This window comes from Petromyzon marinus, chromosome 9, assembly GCF_048934315.1.
Source record: "Petromyzon marinus isolate PM22_M1 ecotype Great Lakes invasive population chromosome 9, UKy_Petmar_22M1.pri1.0, whole genome shotgun sequence".
Taxonomy (NCBI): domain Eukaryota; kingdom Metazoa; phylum Chordata; class Hyperoartia; order Petromyzontiformes; family Petromyzontidae; genus Petromyzon; species Petromyzon marinus.
In genome coordinates, this window is record NC_133675.1 from 2,459,508 (window position 1) to 2,482,678 (window position 23,171).

Sequence of the window (23,171 nt, forward strand, 5' to 3'; positions counted from 1 at the left end):
TGAGTCAGCAGGCCGAAGGACTTGGCGCACGCCTCACATGTGGCGATCTCGCACTGCAGTGACTCAGAGACTCACACAAAGACCCACAGACTCACGTTGAGACTATTAGACTCGCACAGAGACCCAGAATCATTTGGAGACCCACAACCTCACTAAAACGACCATTGACTCAAATAGAGACCACTAGACTCGTATACAGTTCACAGCAGTATCCCACAATGTGGGTGCACATAGACGCACACTCTCACATAGAGACCCGCAGCCTCACATTGAGACCATTTGACTCAGATAGAGACCCACAAACTCACATGGAGACCATTAGATTCGCAGAGACCCACGGCCTCACATTGAGACCATTAGACTCGCACAGAGACCGACAGACTAATTTGGTGACCCACAGCCCCACGTAGACAACCATTGTCTCTCACATAGAAACCACGAGACTCTTATGCAGTTCACAGTAGTTCACCGCAATGTGGATGCACATAGACCCACAGAGTTCACTGCGGTACGTGATTCACGGTGCGTTCGCCGTCTCGCGGCCGCGTGCCGGGCGCCGTGCGATCGTGAAACGCGACGTTCACGTTCGGCAGCTGCGGAGAGGCGCCGAGCCGAGCGTTTGAGTCGGAGCCGACATCAAAGAATTGTAAGCGACACGGCACAAAGAGAAGAGTCGCGGTCATCCGACTGCCACTTATTTATATGTTTGCCAACGGCGCCCGCGCCGAAATATTAAAGTCACGCGAGAGGCGTCTCAGTGTCCCATTGGCTCCGGGGCGATGTGGCAACGATGCGACGTCCGTGCTGACGCGGCATACGCGCGGAGTCCGGGTGGTTCAAAGGCGCTCGGATTAAAGTGGGTTCTCAAGCGTCGGCGAGTTAATGGATCACCAATGACGGATGAAATTAAACGCGCCGTGTAAATTTAGTGCGTTCCCCCCGACGGGGCCCAGAGTGCTCGCAAGGCACAGAGGCACGCAGCGGGGGCTGCTCATTGGTCTAGGTTAAGGTAGGCCCTCGCGGGATGTCAGGGGGAGGCTTCTAATGTCGCTTGCGGGTCCTTTCATTTTAATTGATAGCAGCTCCCGAGAGAGGACATGCTGGCCAGCTGCCCGAATGCAGACAGCGTTGAGATATTTATCATCGGCCGTGATAAATCAACCACTGGATGAAGGGCCTCCCCAAGTTGCCGCCATCGATCACGACCTTGCGATGCGACCGTGGCTCCTGTGCCCCGCATCGGCGGTGGACGTCCTCTCAAACGCACTCCATCCTTAGGCTGTCATTCCGGCGTTAGTCTCGACCACGGGCCATCGTCCCTGCCCAACCCCACTTACTTTTCTTCACAGGAAATATGATTCTATCAACTTGCACATGTTCTCTCATCCACGTGTTCCTCTTTCTGTCTCAGTCTAATTCCAGTGTCCTTTAGCTGATTCTAAATTAAACAAATGACGTGGAGGAATATTCTTTGGGTCTTTCGGTAAAACCACGTAGATAGACGTTTCGATCGCAACACAAGCAATCGTCATCAGGTGATTTGAGGCTGTCGGAAATTTGGCTGTTACTTTGATTGATAACAACCTTGTCAACGTCTAACTTTTTAATATGTGGATCTGGCTTCTTCTTGGACATTGAGGCGGCTGAAGAAGCTGTCATGTTATCTACATGGTCCCAATCAGATGTGGACATTTTTTCTGTCAATGTTAAGTGTGATTGCAAGAGAGTCTTGTCTAAATTGTCCAGTTCGAATCGGATCAATCTTATTCTCTCTGAGCCGCCTCAATGTCCAAGAAGAAGCCAGATCCACATATTAAAAAGTTAGACGGTGACAAGGTTGTTATCAATCAGAGTAACAGCCCAATTTCCGACAGCCTCAAATGACCTGATGACGATTGCTTGTGTTGCGATCGAAACGTCTATCTACGTGGCTTTACCGAAAGACCCAAAGAATATGAATTCCTGCAGTCACGAAAGCCTTAAGTCAAAACGTGGAGGAAGAGAAGTCGTGGTGGCGGTGGTGAGCGCGACTCTTGCGCCCACGTTTTGTATGAAGATGGCCAAACTCTTCCGCTGGACCCTTCAGAGGCCTCCTGGGGAATCCTCCACGAAGCGGCTTCAAGTTTCCCGGAGATTGCACGCCAGGGACATTTTCTCCCGGCGGTCGGCAGCGTCAAAACAGAAAGGGCACGTGTGAGGCCACGGGGTCAGGGGTCACGGGGAGGGGGCAGGAGTCACGTCAACAGCCGGCCATTGGCCACACGAATGTGCGCACGCACGCCGAGTCCCAAGGCGGAAACGGGTACGTGCGTGAGCGGAGAAGCCCACACACATCTCACAGAGAGTGAGGCGTCACACATCCGTGCACACCCGTAGACATCTGTAGAGATCCTTACAACTCCTTATGAACAATAAAATGTGGAACGAGGTTATGGACGCAGTTTAAAAAAGAAAACAGGTTGTAAACGCCCACGAGGGCTTGGCACCGAAATTCGATGGCAGCGGCACCCGCCATCCGATCCCCGCGACCGTCACGCGCTCACCGGCCACTGCCCAAATATGTCCGCGTGCCGATTATGTAACGACCCGGGGGTCGCCTCGCTAATGAGGGCGAGGGGCGCGTCCCGTGCAGAGCATAGGTGAGCGGCGATGCCGTTTCTCTTCGACGCGATCTGGGGGGTCGGGGGGGGGGGCACCTGCCGGTGGTGGCACAGCGTGGTCGGTTGGCACGCACCTCGGTGTTAGGAATTAAATGGGTCCCTGTCCCCCCCCCCCCGCCCCGCCATCCCCGATCCAATTTCACTTCCTCTCCATAGTTTGCCTCCAGCCCGTAGGCCCTGGTGCAGTTGCGCTGCCTGCACACGCGATGGCTTACACCTCCGGTCCTCCTCTGCACGGAGGGGAGCAGCGCAAGGGGCTCATTTGTCACTGTGAGCGGCAGGTCTTTCAAGTGCAAGTTTTATTTGTTTAACCGGCTCACAGCTCGCGGGCGGGGAAAACAACCACCGCACCAGGTCGCGAGTGCGTGATGCACGTGTGTGCGCGCGAGTGCGCGTGTGTGTGCGTGGGGAGCGGTAGTGTAGCAGTTAGCGCGCTGCGCTATGAACCTGGCAACACGGGTTCGATTCCCGCTCACGGCCAACACCAGTGACGATTATCTGAACCGGTCCCGGGCGTCCCCTAGGTCGACTCAGCCTCAAATGAGTACCTGGTGCGGTGTGTAAACATCGCCACTAGGGAGACAAAGGCGGTCGGGCGTGGTGCTGGCCACCCACCCCCTCGTGTACCGTTCCGGCCTTCATAGGTGCTCGCTAACAGCACTTGCCCCTACAGTCTGTTACAGGCTATATGGGGGATCTTTGTGTGTGCGTGAGTGCACGTGTGTGCGGGTGAGTGCACGTGCCGCACCTGCTGTACCGGTGTGGGGGGAGCGCCGGGGGGGAGGCTGGGGAGCGCGGCAAAGCCACCAAACGCTGGTGAGGCGCCGCTGGGCCCGTCAACTGCAGAAGGCAAGGCAGAATTACGCTCACAATGAGACAAAAATCATAGTTAACTATAAATAGCTTCCATCTGTTTGTCAATCCACCGCTGGATGAAGGCCTCCCCATGCCGCCTTGGTCGTGGGGGTTGTTTGACCATACTTCATCGCGCTGGTCAGGGTGGGTTGGTGAAGCTTGGGTCTCAGGACCGATTCGGATATTACTGCGTCCCACCGATGTTAGCCGTGGCCGGGAATCGAACTCAGGTGGCCGTGGTTACGGTGCGGCGCGCAAACCGCTGGTCCCCCACCGATTAAACGATGTAAAACATTCGTCAATTAATCTCTCCGACATTAAAAGGCAGCCGCGCACGAGCGCGCGTCTTCACGCGTCGTTTGTATCGCGCGCGACGTGAATAACCCACAACAACAAAACACGCACACAGGAAGGCCATACATCTTGGGCACCGAAACTCGCAGAGCGCACGCGGCCCTGCCCCGAACCAACGCGTCGCTCGCGGCGTTCGCAGCGCCGGTGAATCGCGGCCTCACCAGACGGGCTGGGACCGTTGCCTGGTAACCCAAACTGCAGCGGGGACCTGCCGGGAGCAGACACACCTGTTAAAGAGTCCCGCAGGGCCAGTTGGCAAAACTTGGCACGCTACCAGCCCGTATACCACCCGCCACCGCCCCCAAAAAAAATAATGTTCGTCACGCGGCTGGGTCGCCACGGCCCCCAACCACCGTCGCAAAAAACATTTACGCAGCGTTGCAGCCCGACGCTACCCGCCACCGTGCGACGGGAAATCATTCGTAAGGTTCCGCCCGTGTTAAAAGAAACGGCGCGTCTGTGCGCACGTACGCACAGACGCACCGACCGATGGACAGACTGATAGAGTGACAGACGGATAGACGGTACAGACAGAGAGGAGAGAAGGACGGAGAGGCATAAACACAAGCGCGCACACACACACACACGTGACCGCACGGACGGACGGATAGAGACCGACCTGTGCAAGCTGTCTGCTGCCGGCCTCCAGGTAGGGAATCTGAAACCACGAGGAACACAACGAACGTCAAGGGCAGCGGCATGTCACCGTGGTCAATGCCGTTGATGTCACCAGACCTCACCATCTCTTCCTTTCTTCCGCCAGGTTCCAACCATTGGTCACCAACCTCTCGGTTTCCCGACATCTGGATTTTAAAATAGGTTTTACCCTTTCTGGCAATAAAACAGGTGTTCAGATGTTCCAACACCAACTCGATATCTTTTGCAAGGCATTAAGTCTGCATTAACCACATATACTTGTGGCAAAACATGCAAACAAACATGCTCTGATAAATAGATGGCATTGTCTTTAAAACTGATTGGCCTACACCAGAGACACCCTTAAATCTTGACTAAAAAGCTTTCGTGACTGCAGGAATTCATACTCGTTGGGTCTTTCGGTAAAGTCACGTGGGTAGTATAGGGACAGCCTTGTGTATGGCCTTGTCTCTCCAGTGTTAGACCACAGAACGCCAAAAGGGAAACAATACGAAGACAATGCGAGTATCACAACACTTACAGCTCAGCTCGAGCAGTGACATCTATGGGACCCTTTATGCCAGTGTAGTGTCTCGAAATTACTCCTACAAAAGTATCAAAAATGAATAAGAAGAAATATTGTTTTAAATCATGTTGAAGAATAGGTTTAACCCTTTTCCGACAATAAAATAGGTGTTAAGATGTTCAAGCACAAAACATAGACCCTTTGCAAGGCATTTTCACACCTGTTTTATTGCCAGAAAGGGTTTAAACATATTCTTATTTTTCATCACTTATGACACTGGCAAAAAAAAAGGTCGCCAACCCCCCGGGTGAACGTTCGTTCAACTTAAAAATTATTCACAGGCACTTTGCACTCTGCGCTCAGTTCTTGCTCTAACCCAGGTCTCCCTTCCTAGTGAAATACGTAATGCTGTTTTCATGCGTCTCAACGGGTTCATCTCAACTCCTGGTTAAAAAAACAGGAGGTAGGAACAACAAGACCGATGCTTGTCTCAGTAACATGCCCTCCCCTCCTGTCTGCACATGTGCTTTGTCACAACAGAGAAATTAACACCGGTGGTGGCCGCACTGGTGGTGGTGGTTATGGTGGTGGTGACGATGGGTGGAGAGCGGTAGTGTAGCGGTTAGCGCGCTGCGCAATGAACCCGGCGACCCAGGTTCAATTCCCGCTCACGGCCAACACCAGTGACGATTATCTGAACCAGTTCTGGGCCTCCCATAGGTCGACTGCGGTGTGTAAACATCGCCACTGGGGAGACAAAGGCGGTCGTGCGTGGTGCTGGCCACCCCACCCCCTTGTGTACCATTCCGGCCTTCATAGGTGCTCGCTAACAGCACTTGCCCCCACAGTCTGTTAAGGCTACACGAGGGATCTTTGTCTTTGGTGACGATGGTCGTGATTGTAATGGATGGTGGTGGTGGCGGTGGTGGCGGTGGTGGCGGCGGTGGCGGCGGTGGCAGTGGTGGCTGTGTTGATGATCATAGGGGTGGTGGTGGTGGTGACGATGGTGGTGGTGACGATGGTGGTGATTGTAGTGGATGGTGGTGATTGTAGTGGATGGTGGTGGCAGTGGTGGTGGTCGTGGTTGCAGTGGTGGCGCTTGTGGTGGATGGTGGTGATGGCTGCTCTGGCACTCACCGCAAGGCGAACACACGACACTTGCTCCTGTGCTTCTTGCCAGTGATGTGCTGCCGCCAACCCTGCCGTGGGCACACACACAAGACAACGATCTCCCATGTCGCCTACACAGACGGTTAGGGCAAGTGCGGTTAGCGAGCACCTATTGAGGTCGTAGCGACGCACGAGACGACGGAGCGGAACAGCACCATGCCCGCCGTGTTCATCTCCCCAGCGCTGATGTACTCAATTATTAAAGGCTAAGCCATCCTAGGGGAGGCCCAGAATGGTTTCAAATATCACTCCCCACCGACCTTAATGAGGAATCGTATTCAGGTCGCTGGGGTTCGTAGCGCAGAGTTGCTGACTGACCACTTCGCCACCGCTCCCCACACACAACACAAAACACGTGCACAGGGCAAGCACACGCAGCACATATACGCACAGCACACGTACTGCACGTGTATGGGCGTCTCTGTACGTGTCTGTCGGAAGCTATGGCCAATCCAGTCTCGTGATGCTACGCTGTGACAATGCACCCAGCACCCGCTGCACACGAATTGATTTCATCGCTCCATCTCCCCGGGTCGCATTACATTCCTTGGCTGCCACTCCCGTTATTATTCTCGACCGTTGGACTCATCAGATTATTATTTCATAACAACCATCAATTATGATTAACCTGCCATTCCTAGTCCTATTCATGTAATATCTAAATTCAAAACCATTGGAGCCGTTGGGAGCAGGGGGGGGGGAGCAGGGGGGGGGGAGCAAGGGGGGGGGAGCACGGGGGGGGGAGCACGGGGGGGGGGCGGAGCGGGGGGGGGCGGAGCGGGGGGGGGCGGAGCGGGGGGGGGGCGGAGCGGGGGGGGGGCGGGGGGGGGTGACATGCAGCGCGAATCCCGCACCTTGTCGCACAGCAGCCGCACGCCGCAGATGCCGCACGTGCGGGGGAAGGCGGCGGCCGCGAGGCCCAGGAAGTCCTCCGCCTCCTCCGCGGTGGGCTCCGTGCGGCCCAGCCTCTCCCAGCCGAGCGCCGCGGGCCCCCTGGCCCCTGCTGGGGGCCGCACCGCGTCGCTGCGGCCCATGCGGCTCGCGCAGCCCGAGCCGGAACCCGTGGCGGAGCCGGAGCCCGAGCCGCAGCTCTTGACCGAGTCGGTTTCGCTCGGCGGCGCGAACTCGCATGAGCCGGGCAGGGCCCACTCACGGGCATCCTCGTAGGCGTCACTCGTGGGCTCCTCCGGGTTGTACACCTCCAGCAGCTCCTTGCAGGAGAACGACGAGGTGCCTGCGTACAGGACGTGGCCGAGTCCGTCTCCGTCGGGGACGTCCCCGCGGAACGGCACCAGCGATCCGCTCAGGCCCTCGCCGATCCTCCTCGTACGTTCGTCGTTGTGGTTGGCGGCGGTGGTGGTGGTGGTGAACCCGTTGTCTCGCTTGCGCGATCGGATTTCCTGCAGGATCCGGGGCAGGTTGTGCGGCGTGAGCTCCTCGTCGGGGTAGGCCGCCAGGTGCCCCAGGTCCTCCGACGAGAGGCCGAAGGTGGCCAGGATGTTGGATGCGCGCTCCTCCGACATGCCGTGCCGCTGGCCAGACCTGGCCCAGGTAGGGCCCTGATGCTGATGCTGCTGCCGCCCGGTATGCGATGGTGGCGTCGGCTGCAACTTTGATCCTTGCGAGATCGGCTCCCTGCTGAAATGCGGCGGGTTCTGCTGCTGCCTGGAGCTGCGCCCGGACGAAGACGAATTCAGCGCCATCGTCATCGTCGTCATTCTCCCGCCGGCAGCGCCGGCTAACGCCGCGGAGGACGCGGGCAGCATCGCTGAGTTCCCCGCCGGGCGGAAGCGGCTTTGAGCGTGGTGCTGGGAGTTCCACGTGCCGGGCACGCTGCCACCACCTCCACCTCCACCACCTCCACCGCCACCGCCACCATCGCCGCCAGCCAGCGCCGAGCGGCTGCCGGCGTCGCGCGGGAACTGCGGCGTCGCCGTGGCCGCTTCGTTGCCCACGAACGGGAACCCGGGGCCTCCCGTGTGGGCCACATGCGGGCTGCGCGGGCCGTCGGGGCCCTGCTGGAAGAGGCCGCAAAACGGGGCGGCGGTGGGCCGCGCGGGGTGGCCTGACATGCCGAGAGCCGTGAACAGCAACTGGTTGATGACGGCCAGGAGGGCGGGAGCGGCACCCGGCACGCCGGCCGCAGGGAACACGGAGGCCTGGAGCGTGCGCTGGGCCGCGAGCTGGGCCTGCACGAGGAAGAGCTGCAGGGCCAAGGGCCCGCTAGGCCCGAGCGACGGGGTCAAGGAGACCGGGCCGGCACCGGCGGAGCAAGGGAACTTGTTAATCCTGGAAGGCGCCAGGGATGTAGGGTGGAGGAGGGGTGGGATGGTTTGTGGTTATGGGGTGGTTAAGGGTTTAGAGTTGTGGTGGGGTGCGGTTACGTGGGATGATGATGATGATGGGGTTCGTGAGAGCGGTCGTGCCAGGGGACGGGTGTTAATTTAGGATGGAGGATTTGAGTCGTGTGGATTAGGGGAAAGGTTAGGGTTGGGTGGTGTTAATGAGCAGGGTCGGGAGGCAAAGCAAAAGATGAAAAGATTAGAAACAAATCTACAAATCGGGACGCACATTTCCCATTAACGCCACCGTTTTTAAATTGAAAAAAAAATGGCCCAGTTGGCTTCTGGTGAACAAGACAGCTTTCATTTCCGTTGCAGAGCGATTCACCAAACATTTTAATGTTACTTGCACGTTGGGACCTTTGTGATTGCACCACATCAGTCGTGGGCAATTCGAGAACCATTACACAGTCCCATAAACGATGTCGACCTGGCATCACAATCACAACGACACTCGCTGGGTTTCCGCGCACACGTGGAAGAAAGAACTCAACTAACACAGTAAAACCTTGGATTGCGAGTAACTTGGTCTGCGAGTGTTTTGCAAGACGAGCAAAATTTTTAAATAATTATTAATTTGATAAACGAGCGAGGTCTTGCAATACGAGTAGTGTACGTATACGCTTTGTCTGCCGAGCGTCACGTGATCAAAACTGATATACGAGTGCTTTGGATTACAAGCACGTTTCCGGAACGAATTATGCTCGCGATCCAAGGTTTTACTGTATATGGATGAAATTTCCCCGATTTAACGGAACTAAGTTGGAGTGTGCTCCCGGGTTCTCCGGTTTCCTCCCATAGCTAAAAACCCACAGAGCTGTAACCTGTATGGGCCAAACATCCCCATGCGGAACAAATACCGACACATGACAATGCGCGGCTCTCCTAGGTGAACGATGAGTAACGTTTAAACTAAGACTAAACTATTTGTCGTTTACCAGCTAAGGCCCACTGAGCTGTATAGCTCTTTTTCAGAAGCCACCTGGCCACAAATGATAGCTCAATGAAGCGGCTCGTCACGTGGACATTTATAGCAACCAAATACTATGAACGCATGTTTCTAAATGTGGAGGGGTAAAACCGGAGGCACAAGAGAAAAATCCACGCGACCACGGGGAAAGAGAGACACGCAAACGCCGAATATCTGCACTGCGGAGACCAGAGCCAAACCATGGACCACGGAGGTCGGCAATGCCCGCTTTGTCCACTCGCGGGCAACATCGCAGGCAATCACGTCACCCGCAACATCCACAACATCACCACTGCAGCCAGCTCACGGCTCAACAACCTCGACATTAACAGAGAAGCGATCAAGGCCCCCACCGCTTTAAAGAACGAGGTTCGTAACTCGCCATTTTCGCGTCCTGCTTGTAACCGCGATCGGACAGAGTCCACCACCTACGGCAGCACGTGTTTGACTCAAACCTCGAATCGCTCGACCCATACTCTGCAGCACATCCAGGGCGTGCGCTTGTGTCGCTGACCGCGAGGGAGGCTAACGGGTGACTCTTGTCTGGGAAAATCGTGCTGGTATATTCATTCCAACGCACTGGTGTTCGAACAAATGGCACCCGCGTTCGAATACAAAACAGCAAAATGGGAAATCTGGCACCTGTGCTTTTATTGATATCGTTATTAATGAGGAAACAATGAATTGGTACCTTCAGCACCGAGCTCCCGGCACGTGTGTGGTGCACACACATTTAGGCGACTGAGTCACGGCCAGGGGGTGCGGGGCGCGGGTGAACGGGGGGGGGGGGGGGGGGGACCACTCAGACCCAGCGTCCCGAGCGATGATCGTGGGACGGGCATCAGGGATTAGCTGTTGCTAATTTGATGGTAGGAGAGAGCGCCCTCGTCTCGCTCTGCATCTGATTTCTCTCCAGGGCGGTGGCGGCGGCGGCGGCGGCTCACGTTTCCCCGCCTCTCTACGACGAGGCGCGGCGGAGTCGGGACCCTGACCGTGCCCTGACCCGGGACGACGCTCACCCCCGTGCTGCCAGCGCTCGTTGCTGAGCTTCACCCCCCCGGGAGCTGCAAGACGCGACGCTCCATTCCGCGCACGCGGCGAACGGCCGAACGATATTTGCACAACGAGCGCCAAGTACGATAAATGGACACGTTAGGGCCCTTTGTCGATCCACACTGCTGGACGAAGGCTTCCACGTGGCGTACGGGTCGAGGGTGCTACTTGACCATACTTCACCGCGCTGGTCAGTGCGGGTCGGTGAAAGTGAGGAGGGGGGGCGGGAGGTGAAAACCTGGTCACAGTTCAGATATCACGTGCTTCTGACGGCTGTGTTTGAACGGAGGTCAATTTGTAAGCTTGGGAAAGATGTGCTGTGATCGCTCTCGTGGGCGCACAGTACAACTTCTGAGTTTGCGACACTGCCCGCCGCATAACACCGTGAACTAGGACACACGCCATGCGTGGGAGTTGCCCTTCCAAGCACGATCAGGTGTCAACCCTCGCTTGCTTTCAAAGACCTGACGAGGTCGGGCACATTCGAGGCAAAGTGATCACGGGAACAAGTAAGAGTAAGGAGACGGGTAACGCCCCCCCCCCCCCCTCCACGGCAGGGTGTTCACGTGAAATCGGTGCATCTCCCAACAACAACAACAAGGATCGCAAAATCTGAAATTCAAAAAAGCAACAAAGTGCTGCCACGGGGGTTCGCTGCCGAGGGCCACTGCTCACAAACACCGTCGGGGGGAGGTGGGGGGCTCCATTGACCATGCGATGCCGTCACCGCCGCCAAAATAAAACGCTATCGCTCTGCTCAACAACACAAATGTCACCTCCCTTCAGTTCTCAGCCCAATGGCAGCAGGCCCGTGGCTCAAACTCCCTCCGCTTCCCATCCAATCTTGAGCTTTTACTGCACCTCCCCCACCTCACCACCACTTCCTTTGGGACGGCAAGCAGCATTTACTCCTGCCTCTTGTCCTCCGTCCCCACATCCTGCCTTTCTCAACCTCCTCCATCCAGCTGTCACCTCTGAGAATGTACCCAACCAACATATTTAGCCGTTTGTCTCTGTTTCCTTTAGCATCCACTGCCACTGATCAACACACTGCTGCCATCAGCGCCACTGCGATGCCATCACCGGCACGCGTTAAAAAACAGCGCCCTCACTGCCGCGGAACGCCGCGATGACATCAGCGTAGACGGTCACGGGCCCCGCGGGGTCCGCGTCTGGAAGGCCACACCTGCCGTGCCGGGCCCCGCCGAGCTCCGAGGGCTTTGGGGCTCCTCTCGGGGCTCTGCCGCGTCAGTATCAGGTGCCGCCTTTTGGCTCGAGACTTACAGCTGCCGCAGCGCCAGCTTAGTCCGCGTGGCCCTTCAATCCCTGCGCCAGCAAACAGGGCCGATGTTGGTATTAGGTAACCACTCGCAGATTAGGGCCCTCAACAGATTCGACGGATTCTAAATCACCCGGCAATGGTTTTTTTTTTAAACGATGAGGCTGTCGCTACCTTTCGCGGGTTGAGAAAGGGGGCGGCTCGCTGGATGCTCGACACGAAGGCGGTGGTGCTTCCTGGGGTAATTTTTTTTTCATAACCCGAGGAAGTTCGTTGCCCGGGGTGCGGGCTTTTGTCGAGAGTTACGTGGGTTGAGTGGACGCAGCGGGTGGATTGCCAATCTCATTGTGCGGCGGTCACCTGTCTGGAGATTAGACAATCGTCAACGTTGAAAATGGATAGGCCAGTGAGTGAGAATCATCATCCCCCGTGTAGCCTCTTAGACTCGAGCAGCGAGTGCCGTTAGTGAGCACCTATTAAGGCTGGAATGCATGTATGTTGAAGTTCTCACCGCACCGTACGTAGCCAACCGTGCTAATCGGAGGCATGGTGCACGAGCGGTTGGTGTGGTCAGCACCACGCGCGGTCACCTTTGTGTCCCAAGTGGCAAGGTTTGCACAACGCAACAGGTACTCATTTCAAGCTGAGACTACCTCAGGAAAGCCCAGGACCGGTTTAGTTAACCACCACTGGTGTTGGCTGTGAGTGGGAATCGAACTCGGTTCGCCGTGTTGGTAGCGCAGCGCGCTGAATTCTGCACGACCGCTCCGCACAACTGCACGGACAGACATCAAGGTATGTCCATTCGGTTCGCAAATGTGTCCGGCTTGCATTTTTTTTGCAAATCATCACGTCTGTAATTTCCCGAACCTCCGATGAGCACAGTTGGATACGTACGTTGCAAAATAAGTTATACATACATTCCTGCAGTAACGAAAGCTTCAAATAAAGATTAAACATGTTTAGGGGGGGGGGGGGTTAAATGTCGAAAAAGACCAACACTGATGCTGTACAGTTCGTGGAAATCACCGAGTTCCACACGGTTGAAATAAAAAAATGTGTTCCCAAGTTCAACGTGAGAGAGGAAATCTGGCGGAGGGCGATACTGAAGTCCTTAAAGTAAAGAACATCTCCGAACGCCGCACATCGCGTGAATAATAATTAGCGCCGCTCTGTAAAATAAATTATCGCACCACCGCAGCATTTCATTCAGAAATAACCAATCGCTCGCGCAGAGCTACGCCGAGCCAACTCGAGCGGCAGAGGCCAAGCGGGAGCCGCTCTCCCTCCACGCGACCGCGCGTCCGCCGCACGCGATAAGCGGGCGCGTGGCTCGCGAGTCGCGAAGCGATAAGAGCACCAATCACGAAGAGAAACAACAGCTGCTGCTGCTGCGAAGCGGCGAGGCAGGAATGGAAATGCCGGGGCAGGTGGGGAGGAAGAGGGGGAGCGCCCAATTCACGCTCGCGACGGGGAGCGGGGTGGTGGGGTGGGGTGGGGGGCAGCGCCGGTCCATTGTGGTGGCGGGGCACGTGTCCGAATTCCTGCGGAGCATCGTTAGGGGCCCCCCCACTCGCCGCCCCCGTCTTGGGAATTAATCGTCGTGTCGTCTGCGCTTCCGTCCGTCCGACCCCGGGGTTCGGTTACCCCTCGCGCATGGAAGGGGGCGGCTAAGTTGGTGACGATGGCAGCGAGCGCTGTTGCGGGTATTACGAGACCGGCTCTCGGAATGACACGGGGCGGGCGTCCGTCGAGAACTCAGTTGGCAAGGGCACCTCGCGGCGATAATTGATGAGCAGATTAATGTTGGTGGTGTTTGGTTCATTGTGGCCACACCTGGCATTGAGATCTTTAATACTTCAAGATGGGCGGGTGGTGCGTGTCCCCAGCATGGAGACGGATGGCGTGTGTCTCCAGCATGGAGGTGGGTGGTGTGAGTCGCCAGCATGGAGGCGGGTGGTGTGTCCCCAGCATGGAGGCGGGTGGTGCGTGTCCCCAGCATGGAGGTGGGTGGTGTGAGTCCCCAGCATGGAGACGGGTGGTGCGTGTCCCCAGCATGGAGATGGGTGGTGCGTGTCCCCAGCATGGAGACGGGTGGTGTGTGTCTCCAGCATGGAGGCGGGTGGTGCGTGTCTCCAGCATGGAGTCTGTTATTAGAAAAAAATAAACTCCTTAAAATTGTTTTTTAAACTACGGTTTTATTAACAACTTCGTTTAACTCGCGGTCGAGAAGTACGTGAGTGTCGCCTGAGACACGTGGCGCCTGTTTCTTGGGCGAAGCGATTCGAAGGTTTAGGGACCGCGGCATTTTTTACCTACACAAATATATATAAATAATAAAGCGTCCATACAAAATGTCATTTGCAGAAAAGTAGCGAATTAATTGATTAATCAATGCCGATTTTGATAGAGGCATGCATTGTTACCGGATCTGAGTACGTGTGCAACATTTGGAATTGATTGGACAACAGGAAGTAGACTAAATTTTCATTACAAGATTTGACCACGACACAGGCATCAAGTAAAGTATTTTATTTTCTACCTACGTGGCTTTACCGAAAGCACCAAAGAGGATGGATTCCTGCAGTCACGAAAGCTTCAAATCTAGATTTAGTAAAACCGTTGAAAAAGAAAATTTTCCGTGGTCAATCCACTGCTGGATGAAGCCCTTCCCAAGTCACCACCAACTCTCACGAGCCTGCGATGTAACAATCCGCTCAGGAACTGCACTTGAACTGATTTGGGATAATTCCCTTACTGAACCAGAAAGCCACACCGAGTCTCAAGACGGGTTTTCAGGAGGATCCTGCCACATTGGGATGTTTGGCTGATTCCAGGAATGAGAGCGCCTCACGCATACGAGGGGGGTGACCAATTTAAAAAAACATCACGAATCCACTGCTATATTTGCATCTCAGTAGTCGACTCGCAGCCCCAACGCTACATCAACGCCCATTAGTCCCAGGCAGGATCCCGTCCGGACACGGACCGGGCTCCCAAGCTCTGGCCCGGCATGGCCCACGATCTCCAACGGCTCCGTACGCGCCGTGATTGGTGAACTGTCGCTGGAGCGTCCCGCTCAACGCGAGTGTCTCTCTGGAACTTGCAACTCCTCCTTCTCCTCCCTCGTGCCGCTCGACACTGCAACCCCCCCTCGTCTCCCAAGATCCACTGACCCTCGGTCAATTCAAGAAATGCAATAGTCTGCTCGCCGCTGTATCTGTGAATAGTGCCGTACGTTTATTTATAATCGCAGCCCTTTGACCATCCACTACTGAATGTGATTTGCCCATACTTGACCAAGCAGGTCGTGCTAATTCTTATCGTGAGAGCGCTCTCTCGTCGGTGGCTTTGGAACTCCCTCCCATAGACTCTTCTCCCGGTGCGAGACTCTCCCCACGTTTCCCAAGTTCCCGCCACCTCGCTCAATTCGAGACGCACATTCGCTCTCGTGAGCTGCACCATCACGAGAGAGCGCCGTGGGCCCGTTGTCCGGCGTTCCGTGACGAGTTCCGTGACAAGTCGCGGAACGCCCTCGCCTCAACTGCAGCCCGGATCTACATTTCAAAGCAGCCACATTCATTTTTACACTTTTTTTTATTCTTTATATGGCTATTTTTTGTTTGTTTATTATTTAGTTATCAAACTTGTATAATGTTGTACAGTGAACCCTCGCTATCCGCGAGTTCTGGGTTCGCGAGTTTCGCGAGTTTCGCATGTGAATAAATGTTTACCAATTCCATATTTGTCACCCGCTGGAACCCCCCCCCCAGTATTCGCGAGTGTACGTAGTGCCTACAGATCACCGACACCGGGGAGGTGCGCGCAGAATGTTGCTACACGTGAAGCTGTCTGCGCAGATGAGACACGACCCCTCGGCTGCCCGCTCCGTCCTCAAGCCTCGCAGTCATCCCGCTCTGAACTCGCTGTGGTGCACGTTTACTTCATGTTGTACATACTCGCTTGTTAATTGCCCCCTTGGCCGTGGGTTGCCAAGCGTTCGACGAGAGGGGAAAGTGCGTCCGCTGAAAAGAATGCGGGAGAAAGTGATGCGTTTGAGTGAAAGGGTAAAAGCGACAGATGGGTTAGATGCCGGTGAGGGTGCATCGGTGGTAGGTCGACACTTTGGTGTAAACGAGTCGACTGCGAGGTCCATTTGAAAGAACGCGAATGCAATCGGGCAAAGTGTTTCGGCTCTCGCTACAGAGGGTGCTAAAATGATGACAACTGTGATGGCGTTGTTATCAAACACCCTGCACCTCCCGAGGGGCCATCCTCCTGAATTCCTCACCATCACCATTAACATCATCACCAAAGGTAATTAACAACATATTCATATTCTTAGTTTTTTCGGTAAAGTCACGTTGAAGAGAAACAACAAAATAACAAAATATATATAAAACAATAAAAAAAAAATTCTCACGACGTTTCGACCATAACTCAAACGGTCATCATCAGGTGTGTCGGTTTGCATAAATTTATTTTGAAAACGGCATATCTATTTATTTATTTATATAAAAAAATAACGTTTGCGTCACGCGCAACGATTGGCAGTTTGCCCAGGACTAGTCCATCTATTTTTTGAAAAGAGGAGGGGGGAGACGAAATTTGTTTTTATGTATGCTGTCTGAAAGGCACTGTAAGCGTGAACAATCAATCAAGAACTGAAATGATTTATCAAATCTTTCCAATGATTGCTAAGATAGAATCCATCTTCTCGGTTGAAATTGTCTCTGTGCTTGTATATGTGGATAGCCTCATGAACGAATCTCTCATGGAAGCCAGATGGCTTACAAAGAACCTCCGTCTTGGAAAAGTCAATGGCATGTGAGCCTACTGAATTAGAACAATGATCTGCTACGGCCGAGGTGTTGGTCCTACCGTGTTTAAGGTCTGCTTTATGTTCACGAATGCGGTCCGAGATATGGCGTTTGGTTTCTCCAATGTAACTACTACCACAGAGGCAACTTAGTTTGTAGACACCAGGGTATTGTATGTCCGGAATCACATCTTTTACAGACGGAACCAGATCACGGATTTTATGTAATGTGTTGAAACGGACCTGGATCTTGTGAAGAGATGCCGCGACTCTGGGGTAATACCAATCGCATTTACACTCACCTCTGCTACTGTAACTTCTTCTAATGCGAAACGAATTCTTTTCAAAACTAGCTTAGCTCTTATCTCAGAAAAAATCAGACTTATACGCACAGAACTAGATCAGTTAGACAAGACACTCTACAAATCACACTTATCATTGACGGCAATAATGTCCACATCGGATTGGGAACATGTAGACAATATGACTGCCTCTTCAGCTGCTACTATGTCGACCAAATGTAAGTAAAACCTGATTTCCAAATTTAACCTCCTCTTCAACAAAAGACCGGACCCACACACCAAAAAGTTAGACGTTAATAAAGTCGTAATTAATCGCAGTAACAGTTCTATTTCCGATGGTCTGAAATCCGTTTTAGCTAAAGGTCTAAACTTTGCAGTCACACCTAAACACATAACAGTGAATGATATAATTGCCCAAGTAGACGTTGCTCTCAGGGGCCTGGGTCACATCGCTGCAGACGTAGCAAGATCTGAAATCGCTGCAACCCTCAAAAACGCTAAGATGCCAGCTAGCAACCTCAGCAAAGATGAGCGTTTTGAATTATATAAATTAAAAAAGAGGAATGATATTGTAGTTCTCTCAGCTGACAAAGGCAATGCTACTGTCATCATGGATAAAATAGAATACAACAACAAAATTAAAGAATTACTCGACGATGGTAGTTATACAAAAATAAAAAGAGATCCCACCAACAGCCTCGTCACACAAACCAACAAAATAATTTCTGATTCAACCGCATTAATTGATCAATCTAAACAGTTTTCGTTGAAACCTTCTGCTGCCAGGCCACCAAGATTATACGGCTTACCAAAAATACATAAAGTTGATACACCTCTTCGTCCCATAGTCTCTACTATCAGCTCCCCCACCTACAAACTAGCTCGTTTTTTGTCTGAAATCCTGCGTCCTTTCACTGGAAAGACCACCTCTGCGGTACAAAATTCTACTCACCTGGTATCAACAATCAAGGGTATTTCCCTGTCCCCAGACGACCTGCTTGTCAGTTTTGATGTAGTTTCCTTATTCACCAAGGTTCCTGTACCTGACACCATTGCAATCATTGAAGACTTGGTTCATCAAGGACTAAACACTGAGGTACCCCCCCTGGTGAGACACTGTTTAACCAATACATACTTCACTTGGAATGGAACTTTCTACAAACAAACTGAGGGCACCCCAATGGGCTCCCCCCTTTCTCCAGTTATAGCTAACATTTTCATGGAGAAATTTGAGACTGACGCCATCCAGACTGCCACTCTGCGCCCAACCTTATGGAAGAGGTACGTGGATGACACTTTTGTCATCTGGCCACATGGCCGGCCTGCTCTAGACCAATTCTTCGACCACATCAATTCCATACACCCAGCCATCAGATTTACCATGGAAGTCGAAATAGATGGCAAGATACCTTTTTTGGATGTCCTAATTAAAAAGAGACCTGATGGTTCAATGAGCCACTCTGTCTACAGGAAAGCTACCCATACGGATGCTTATCTGAAACCGGATTCCCACCACCATCCATCACAGAAGAATTCTCTCATCAAGACTCTGTATCATAGAGCCCAATGCATATCCGACCAGGAACACATAAGCAGTGAACTCAAGCACGTACACCAAGCTCTTAGGGCTAATGGTTACTCCGACTATACAATCCGCAAAGCTATCACTCAAACCATGAAGAAGAACCCTCTTGAGGAGCCTTTCAAAACCATCACTTTACCCTACATTGCTGGGATCACAAAAAAGATCTCCAAAATCTTGAATAAACACAAGATCCAGGTCCGTTTCAACACATTACATAAAATCCGTGATCTGGTTCCGTCTGTAAAAGATGTGATTCCGGACATACAATACCCTGGTGTCTACAAACTAAGTTGCCTCTGTGGTAGTAGTTACATTGGAGAAACCAAACGCCATATCTCGGACCGCATTCGTGAACATAAAGCAGACCTTAAACACGGTAGGACCAACACCTCGGCCGTAGCAGATCATTGTTCTAATTCAGTAGGCTCACATGCCATTGACTTTTCCAAGACGGAGGTTCTTTGTAAGCCATCTGGCTTCCATGAGAGATTCGTTCATGAGGCTATCCACATATACAAGCACAGAGACAATTTCAACCGAGAAGATGGATTCTATCTTAGCAATCATTGGAAAGATTTGATAAATCATTTCAGTTCTTGATTGATTGTTCACGCTTACAGTGCCTTTCAGACAGCATACATAAAAACAAATTTCGTCTCCCCCCTCCTCTTTTCAAAAAATAGATGGACTAGTCCTGGGCAAACTGCCAATCGTTGCGCGTGACGCAAACGTTATTTTTTTTATATATATAAATAAATAAATATGCCGTTTTCAAAATAAATTTATGCAAACCGACACACCTGATGATGACCTTTGAGTTATGGTCGAAACGTCGTGAGAATTTTTTATTGTTTTATATATATTTTGTTATTTTGTTGTTTCTCTTCAACGTGACTTTACCGAAAAAACTAAGAATATGAATTACTGCAGTCACGAAAGCTTTAAATCAAAACATATTCATAGTTTATTATTTATAGTTGTCATTGTTATTAAACATTTATCATTTCCCCTCTATGTTCACTCGTACCGGGAACGTAACCCAATTTTTCCTGTTGAACAAGGGTCCTGCATTCGCGAATTCTGGATCCACGAGTGTCTTCAAGAACACAACCCTTGCGGAATTGCTTCTTTGTATTTTTTTATCTTTACAAAAATGTTATCTATTTTGATTTAAAGCTTTCGTGACCGCAGGGATTCATATTCTTGGTTCTTTCGGTAAAGTCACCACGTAGAAGGGAAACATTAAAATAATAATTGTTTTATAAATGTTATCTAGTTATTAATTTTATTAAATTTTTCATATTGTTTTACGCTGTTTTTCTGTTCGACCAAGTTCCATGTAAAAATAAATAAAGATATTTACGTCAATTTCCCACACCCCCACCTGGCCGAGGGCAGCCCCTAACGTATTAATATCTTGTCTCAGGAGGCCGCGACGGCGTTACGTAAGGCGCGCGCGCGCTTAGCGAGGACCACGGGCGCTGCCGGGTCGGGCCCTCGGTCGGGCGCGACTTTCCTCGCGCTCCGCGCGCGACGCGGCGGCGCCCTCCGGGCTCGGCTCGACCAAGCGGCCCGGCGAGGGCGACGACGACGAGGCGCCTCGCGGTGGGAGGCGGGGGGGGGGGCCGCTAGCGGGGCGAACGGATGCTGCTGAGTTTCTCTGCGGCCCCCGGGGTGATCGTGGCCGGAGGTGGGCCGCGGGAGGGGTGTAATGGACGGACGCAGCTGCGGGAGGTCCTGGCGACACTCCAGACGGCGCACCACGGGGCCGACGGATACGGCTCCGCGCAAGCGGCCGCGTGCGCGCGTCGCAGACAAACATCCCGCACGCCGTGACGCGCCGGTGGATAACGAGGATGGTTGGCCCACCGCGGGAGGTTCTGAGGGGTAGCACTATTAACCTTGACTCGAACACGACGTGCGAGTGGGCGAGCGAGACCTGAACCGGTCCTGGGTCCCCCCCCCAATTCATTCACCAACCCGCACCGACCAGCGTGGTGAGGTAGGGTGAAACGAGTCCCATGACCTACACGGTGTGGAGAGGCCTTCGTCCAGCGGTGGATTGACAGAGGGGCCGTGCATTACATTACCGATGTAATTTAAGCAGTTACAAGCTGCTGCACAAGCCTGATGATTGTCAAACAGGGTGCACGTGTGGTACGTCGGTTTTCATGACCACCGTGATTCGTAAAGGAGAAGCGATGGTTAATATGGGTTAGATCGTGTGCGAGTATGATGCCAACTTGTGCTGTGCCCCCTCCACCACCCGACACAGGCAAAAAAAGCAATCTGTCACGTGGACAAACGTGCACAAATAATTTTGTGCTTGAACAAACCGGTTACGTTGAAGAAGCAACTTCTTAATTGCTAAATGTTGAATTTCGATTTAAAGCTTTCGTGACTGCAAGGATTCATCTTCTTTGGTTCTTTCGGTAAAGCCACGTAGAATGAGAATAAAATAATACATTGATTTTATTGTGTTATTTTATCAATTTATTATTTTATTCTCATTCTACGTGGCTTTACCAAAAGAACCAAAGAAGATGCTAAATGTTGCTTGAACTGGAGTTGAACAAATGGAGCTTCAGGATGAGTATCGTTACTTCATCTGCATTCATCAAACCAAACAAAATTTAGTTTTTTTTGTCTTGTTCAACTATCGTTTCATTAAATTCATGCATGCATGTTGAACGTCTTTCGCATCCGTATGTAGCTACACGTGCTAATCGGAGGTGCGGAATGCGCGTTGATCGCGTTTGTCAGCGATAATAATTCTACCAATCAGGATACGGGTACCGAGGACAGCTGGTGGGAGGCTGCTTGGATTCAAAACGATGGAATGAAGAGGTCTAGGCGAGTGCAGGGTGGAGCGCTCTTGGCAAGATGGACAATAACAATGATGCTTCTGAGCAGGATCGTCTCGCCGAGTCTCAACACCACTTCAGGAAACTCGCAGTGACGCCTTTTCCCGATTCCTGCCGCAACGGACGCTCGCACAACGCCACCAAATATGCAACACAGCACTTCCAAAAAGCCACCGCTACGAAACGATCCACTAAAAAAAAACGTAGCACTCTTGGCCCCGACGGTCCACGAATGAAGAAGAAATGCAAAAATCTCGAGGCAAGCGTCCGATGATGAACGACGCTATCGCGCGTCACTGACAGCAACAAGACGCAGCAAACGCACCACGGGCAGTGATTTGTAACGTTCCACGCCTTGACGTCAATTTCTTTACAAACATTCGGCGCAAAAAAAAAACATTGGCGGAAATAATTTCACGAAGGGGAATGTCGACGTCAAATTCGCGGCCACGTGTCCGGCCGTCAAGCACAACACAACTTCCCATCAACGAACCGCGCTTCTAAGCCGCCGCTCGTTCAACGTGCGGGGCAGTTCGGACTCCACACAGCACGCATTCTATCAAGAGCGGCGATGTCACCGGCTCGACGAAGCTAAACAAATCGTTGAAACACTGTCACTCGAGAAAGCCCCATCTCCCGGACACGTGAGCCCACTCCCGTCATACCTGAAGAGGAGACGTCGGGACGGTGGCCGCCGTCACCGCGACGCGTCCTGTCACCGCACGCGCGGTCGTCACCACCCGTCACTCACGCCCGCCCGCCGTGGCACGGCACGAGACCGAGACGCACGGGGAGGTGGCGGCGGTGGGGAGTGTCTCCTTACCGAGGGCGCAGCTGCCCTCCTAAACACGGCTTAACTCGACCAGGCCCGGCTAAGCCCGACACAGCCCCGGCACAGGGAAAGCGATGGTTAGCGTGTCGCTCGCAGTGGTGCTTAACGCGGCGTCCCGGGGACACCGATCGAGGGTGCCACGACGCTGCCGCCGCCGCCGCTGCTGCTGACCACTCACGCCGCGTCTCTCTCGTCCTTGTGCCACCGCGACGCTTTGAGCCCCAGCTTCTATTTTTTTTCCCTGTGGCCGCCCTCTTCCTCCTCCCTCCTGGTTAATGAAATCCCCTGGAGGTGACCCAACTTTCCCCCCCCCCCACTCTCTGCCGCCACCCCCCCCCCCCCAAGTGGACCACGTGGCGCTGCGCACTGGAGGGTCATCTAATTTAAAACGCGCTTGCTTGCGGAGGCAGCCATCTGTTTGTACATAAATTAGCGCGGCGTGGCTCGGGGGCGAGGCGGCGGTGTCCGTGGAGCTCCTGGAGCCACGGACCCACCGTGGATTTGAGGGCTCTGCTTCCCAATAACACTAGGCAGGGATTGAGGACGGGGAGGGTGGGGGGGGTTAGTGGGGGCCACAAGGAACATTCTTTAATGATTATGGAGAAAACATCACCTACGCGCGGTACTTTAGTTTAATGTTACGTACAAGCACGCAGACATACGCGCGTGTATTTATGAGCAGGTGAGAGGAGTCTGGTTTTGAATACCGTGTGTGTGTTTAGATATATACACACACGACTGGGTTCAAATAAAAGGTTAGCTCAACGTCAGTGACGGAATAACAAATATGCCAGAACGTGCCAAGAAGGACCGGCCTTGTTGAGGCAGAGTCTGGGGTCTCGCCGGTGCCCCGCGGGCTGCGTGGGTTTACACAGAGTGCGAGCTTGAGTAGCAGGTGCTGCGGTTAGCACGCCACGCTCTGGG

General features: G+C 53.1%; 1 protein-coding gene across 1 annotated transcript in view; it reads right to left on the reverse strand.

Moving 5' to 3' along the window:
• Window positions 1-22,548, reverse strand: part of LOC116940706 (RNA-binding protein 20-like) — a 44,218-nt gene extending 21,670 nt beyond the window's left edge. Inside the window, exons 1-6 of the mRNA XM_076065810.1 lie at window positions 22,081-22,548; window positions 7,056-8,490; window positions 6,169-6,230; window positions 4,489-4,527; window positions 4,031-4,077; window positions 3,409-3,500 (exon numbers count right to left, since the gene is read on the reverse strand). Coding sequence (XP_075921925.1) covers window positions 3,409-3,500; window positions 4,031-4,077; window positions 4,489-4,527; window positions 6,169-6,230; window positions 7,056-8,273 — 1,458 coding nt within the window. The 5' untranslated portion in view covers window positions 8,274-8,490; window positions 22,081-22,548. The remainder of the gene's footprint in view (window positions 1-3,408; window positions 3,501-4,030; window positions 4,078-4,488; window positions 4,528-6,168; window positions 6,231-7,055; window positions 8,491-22,080) is intronic.
• Window positions 22,549-23,171: the final 623 nt, after the last annotated feature.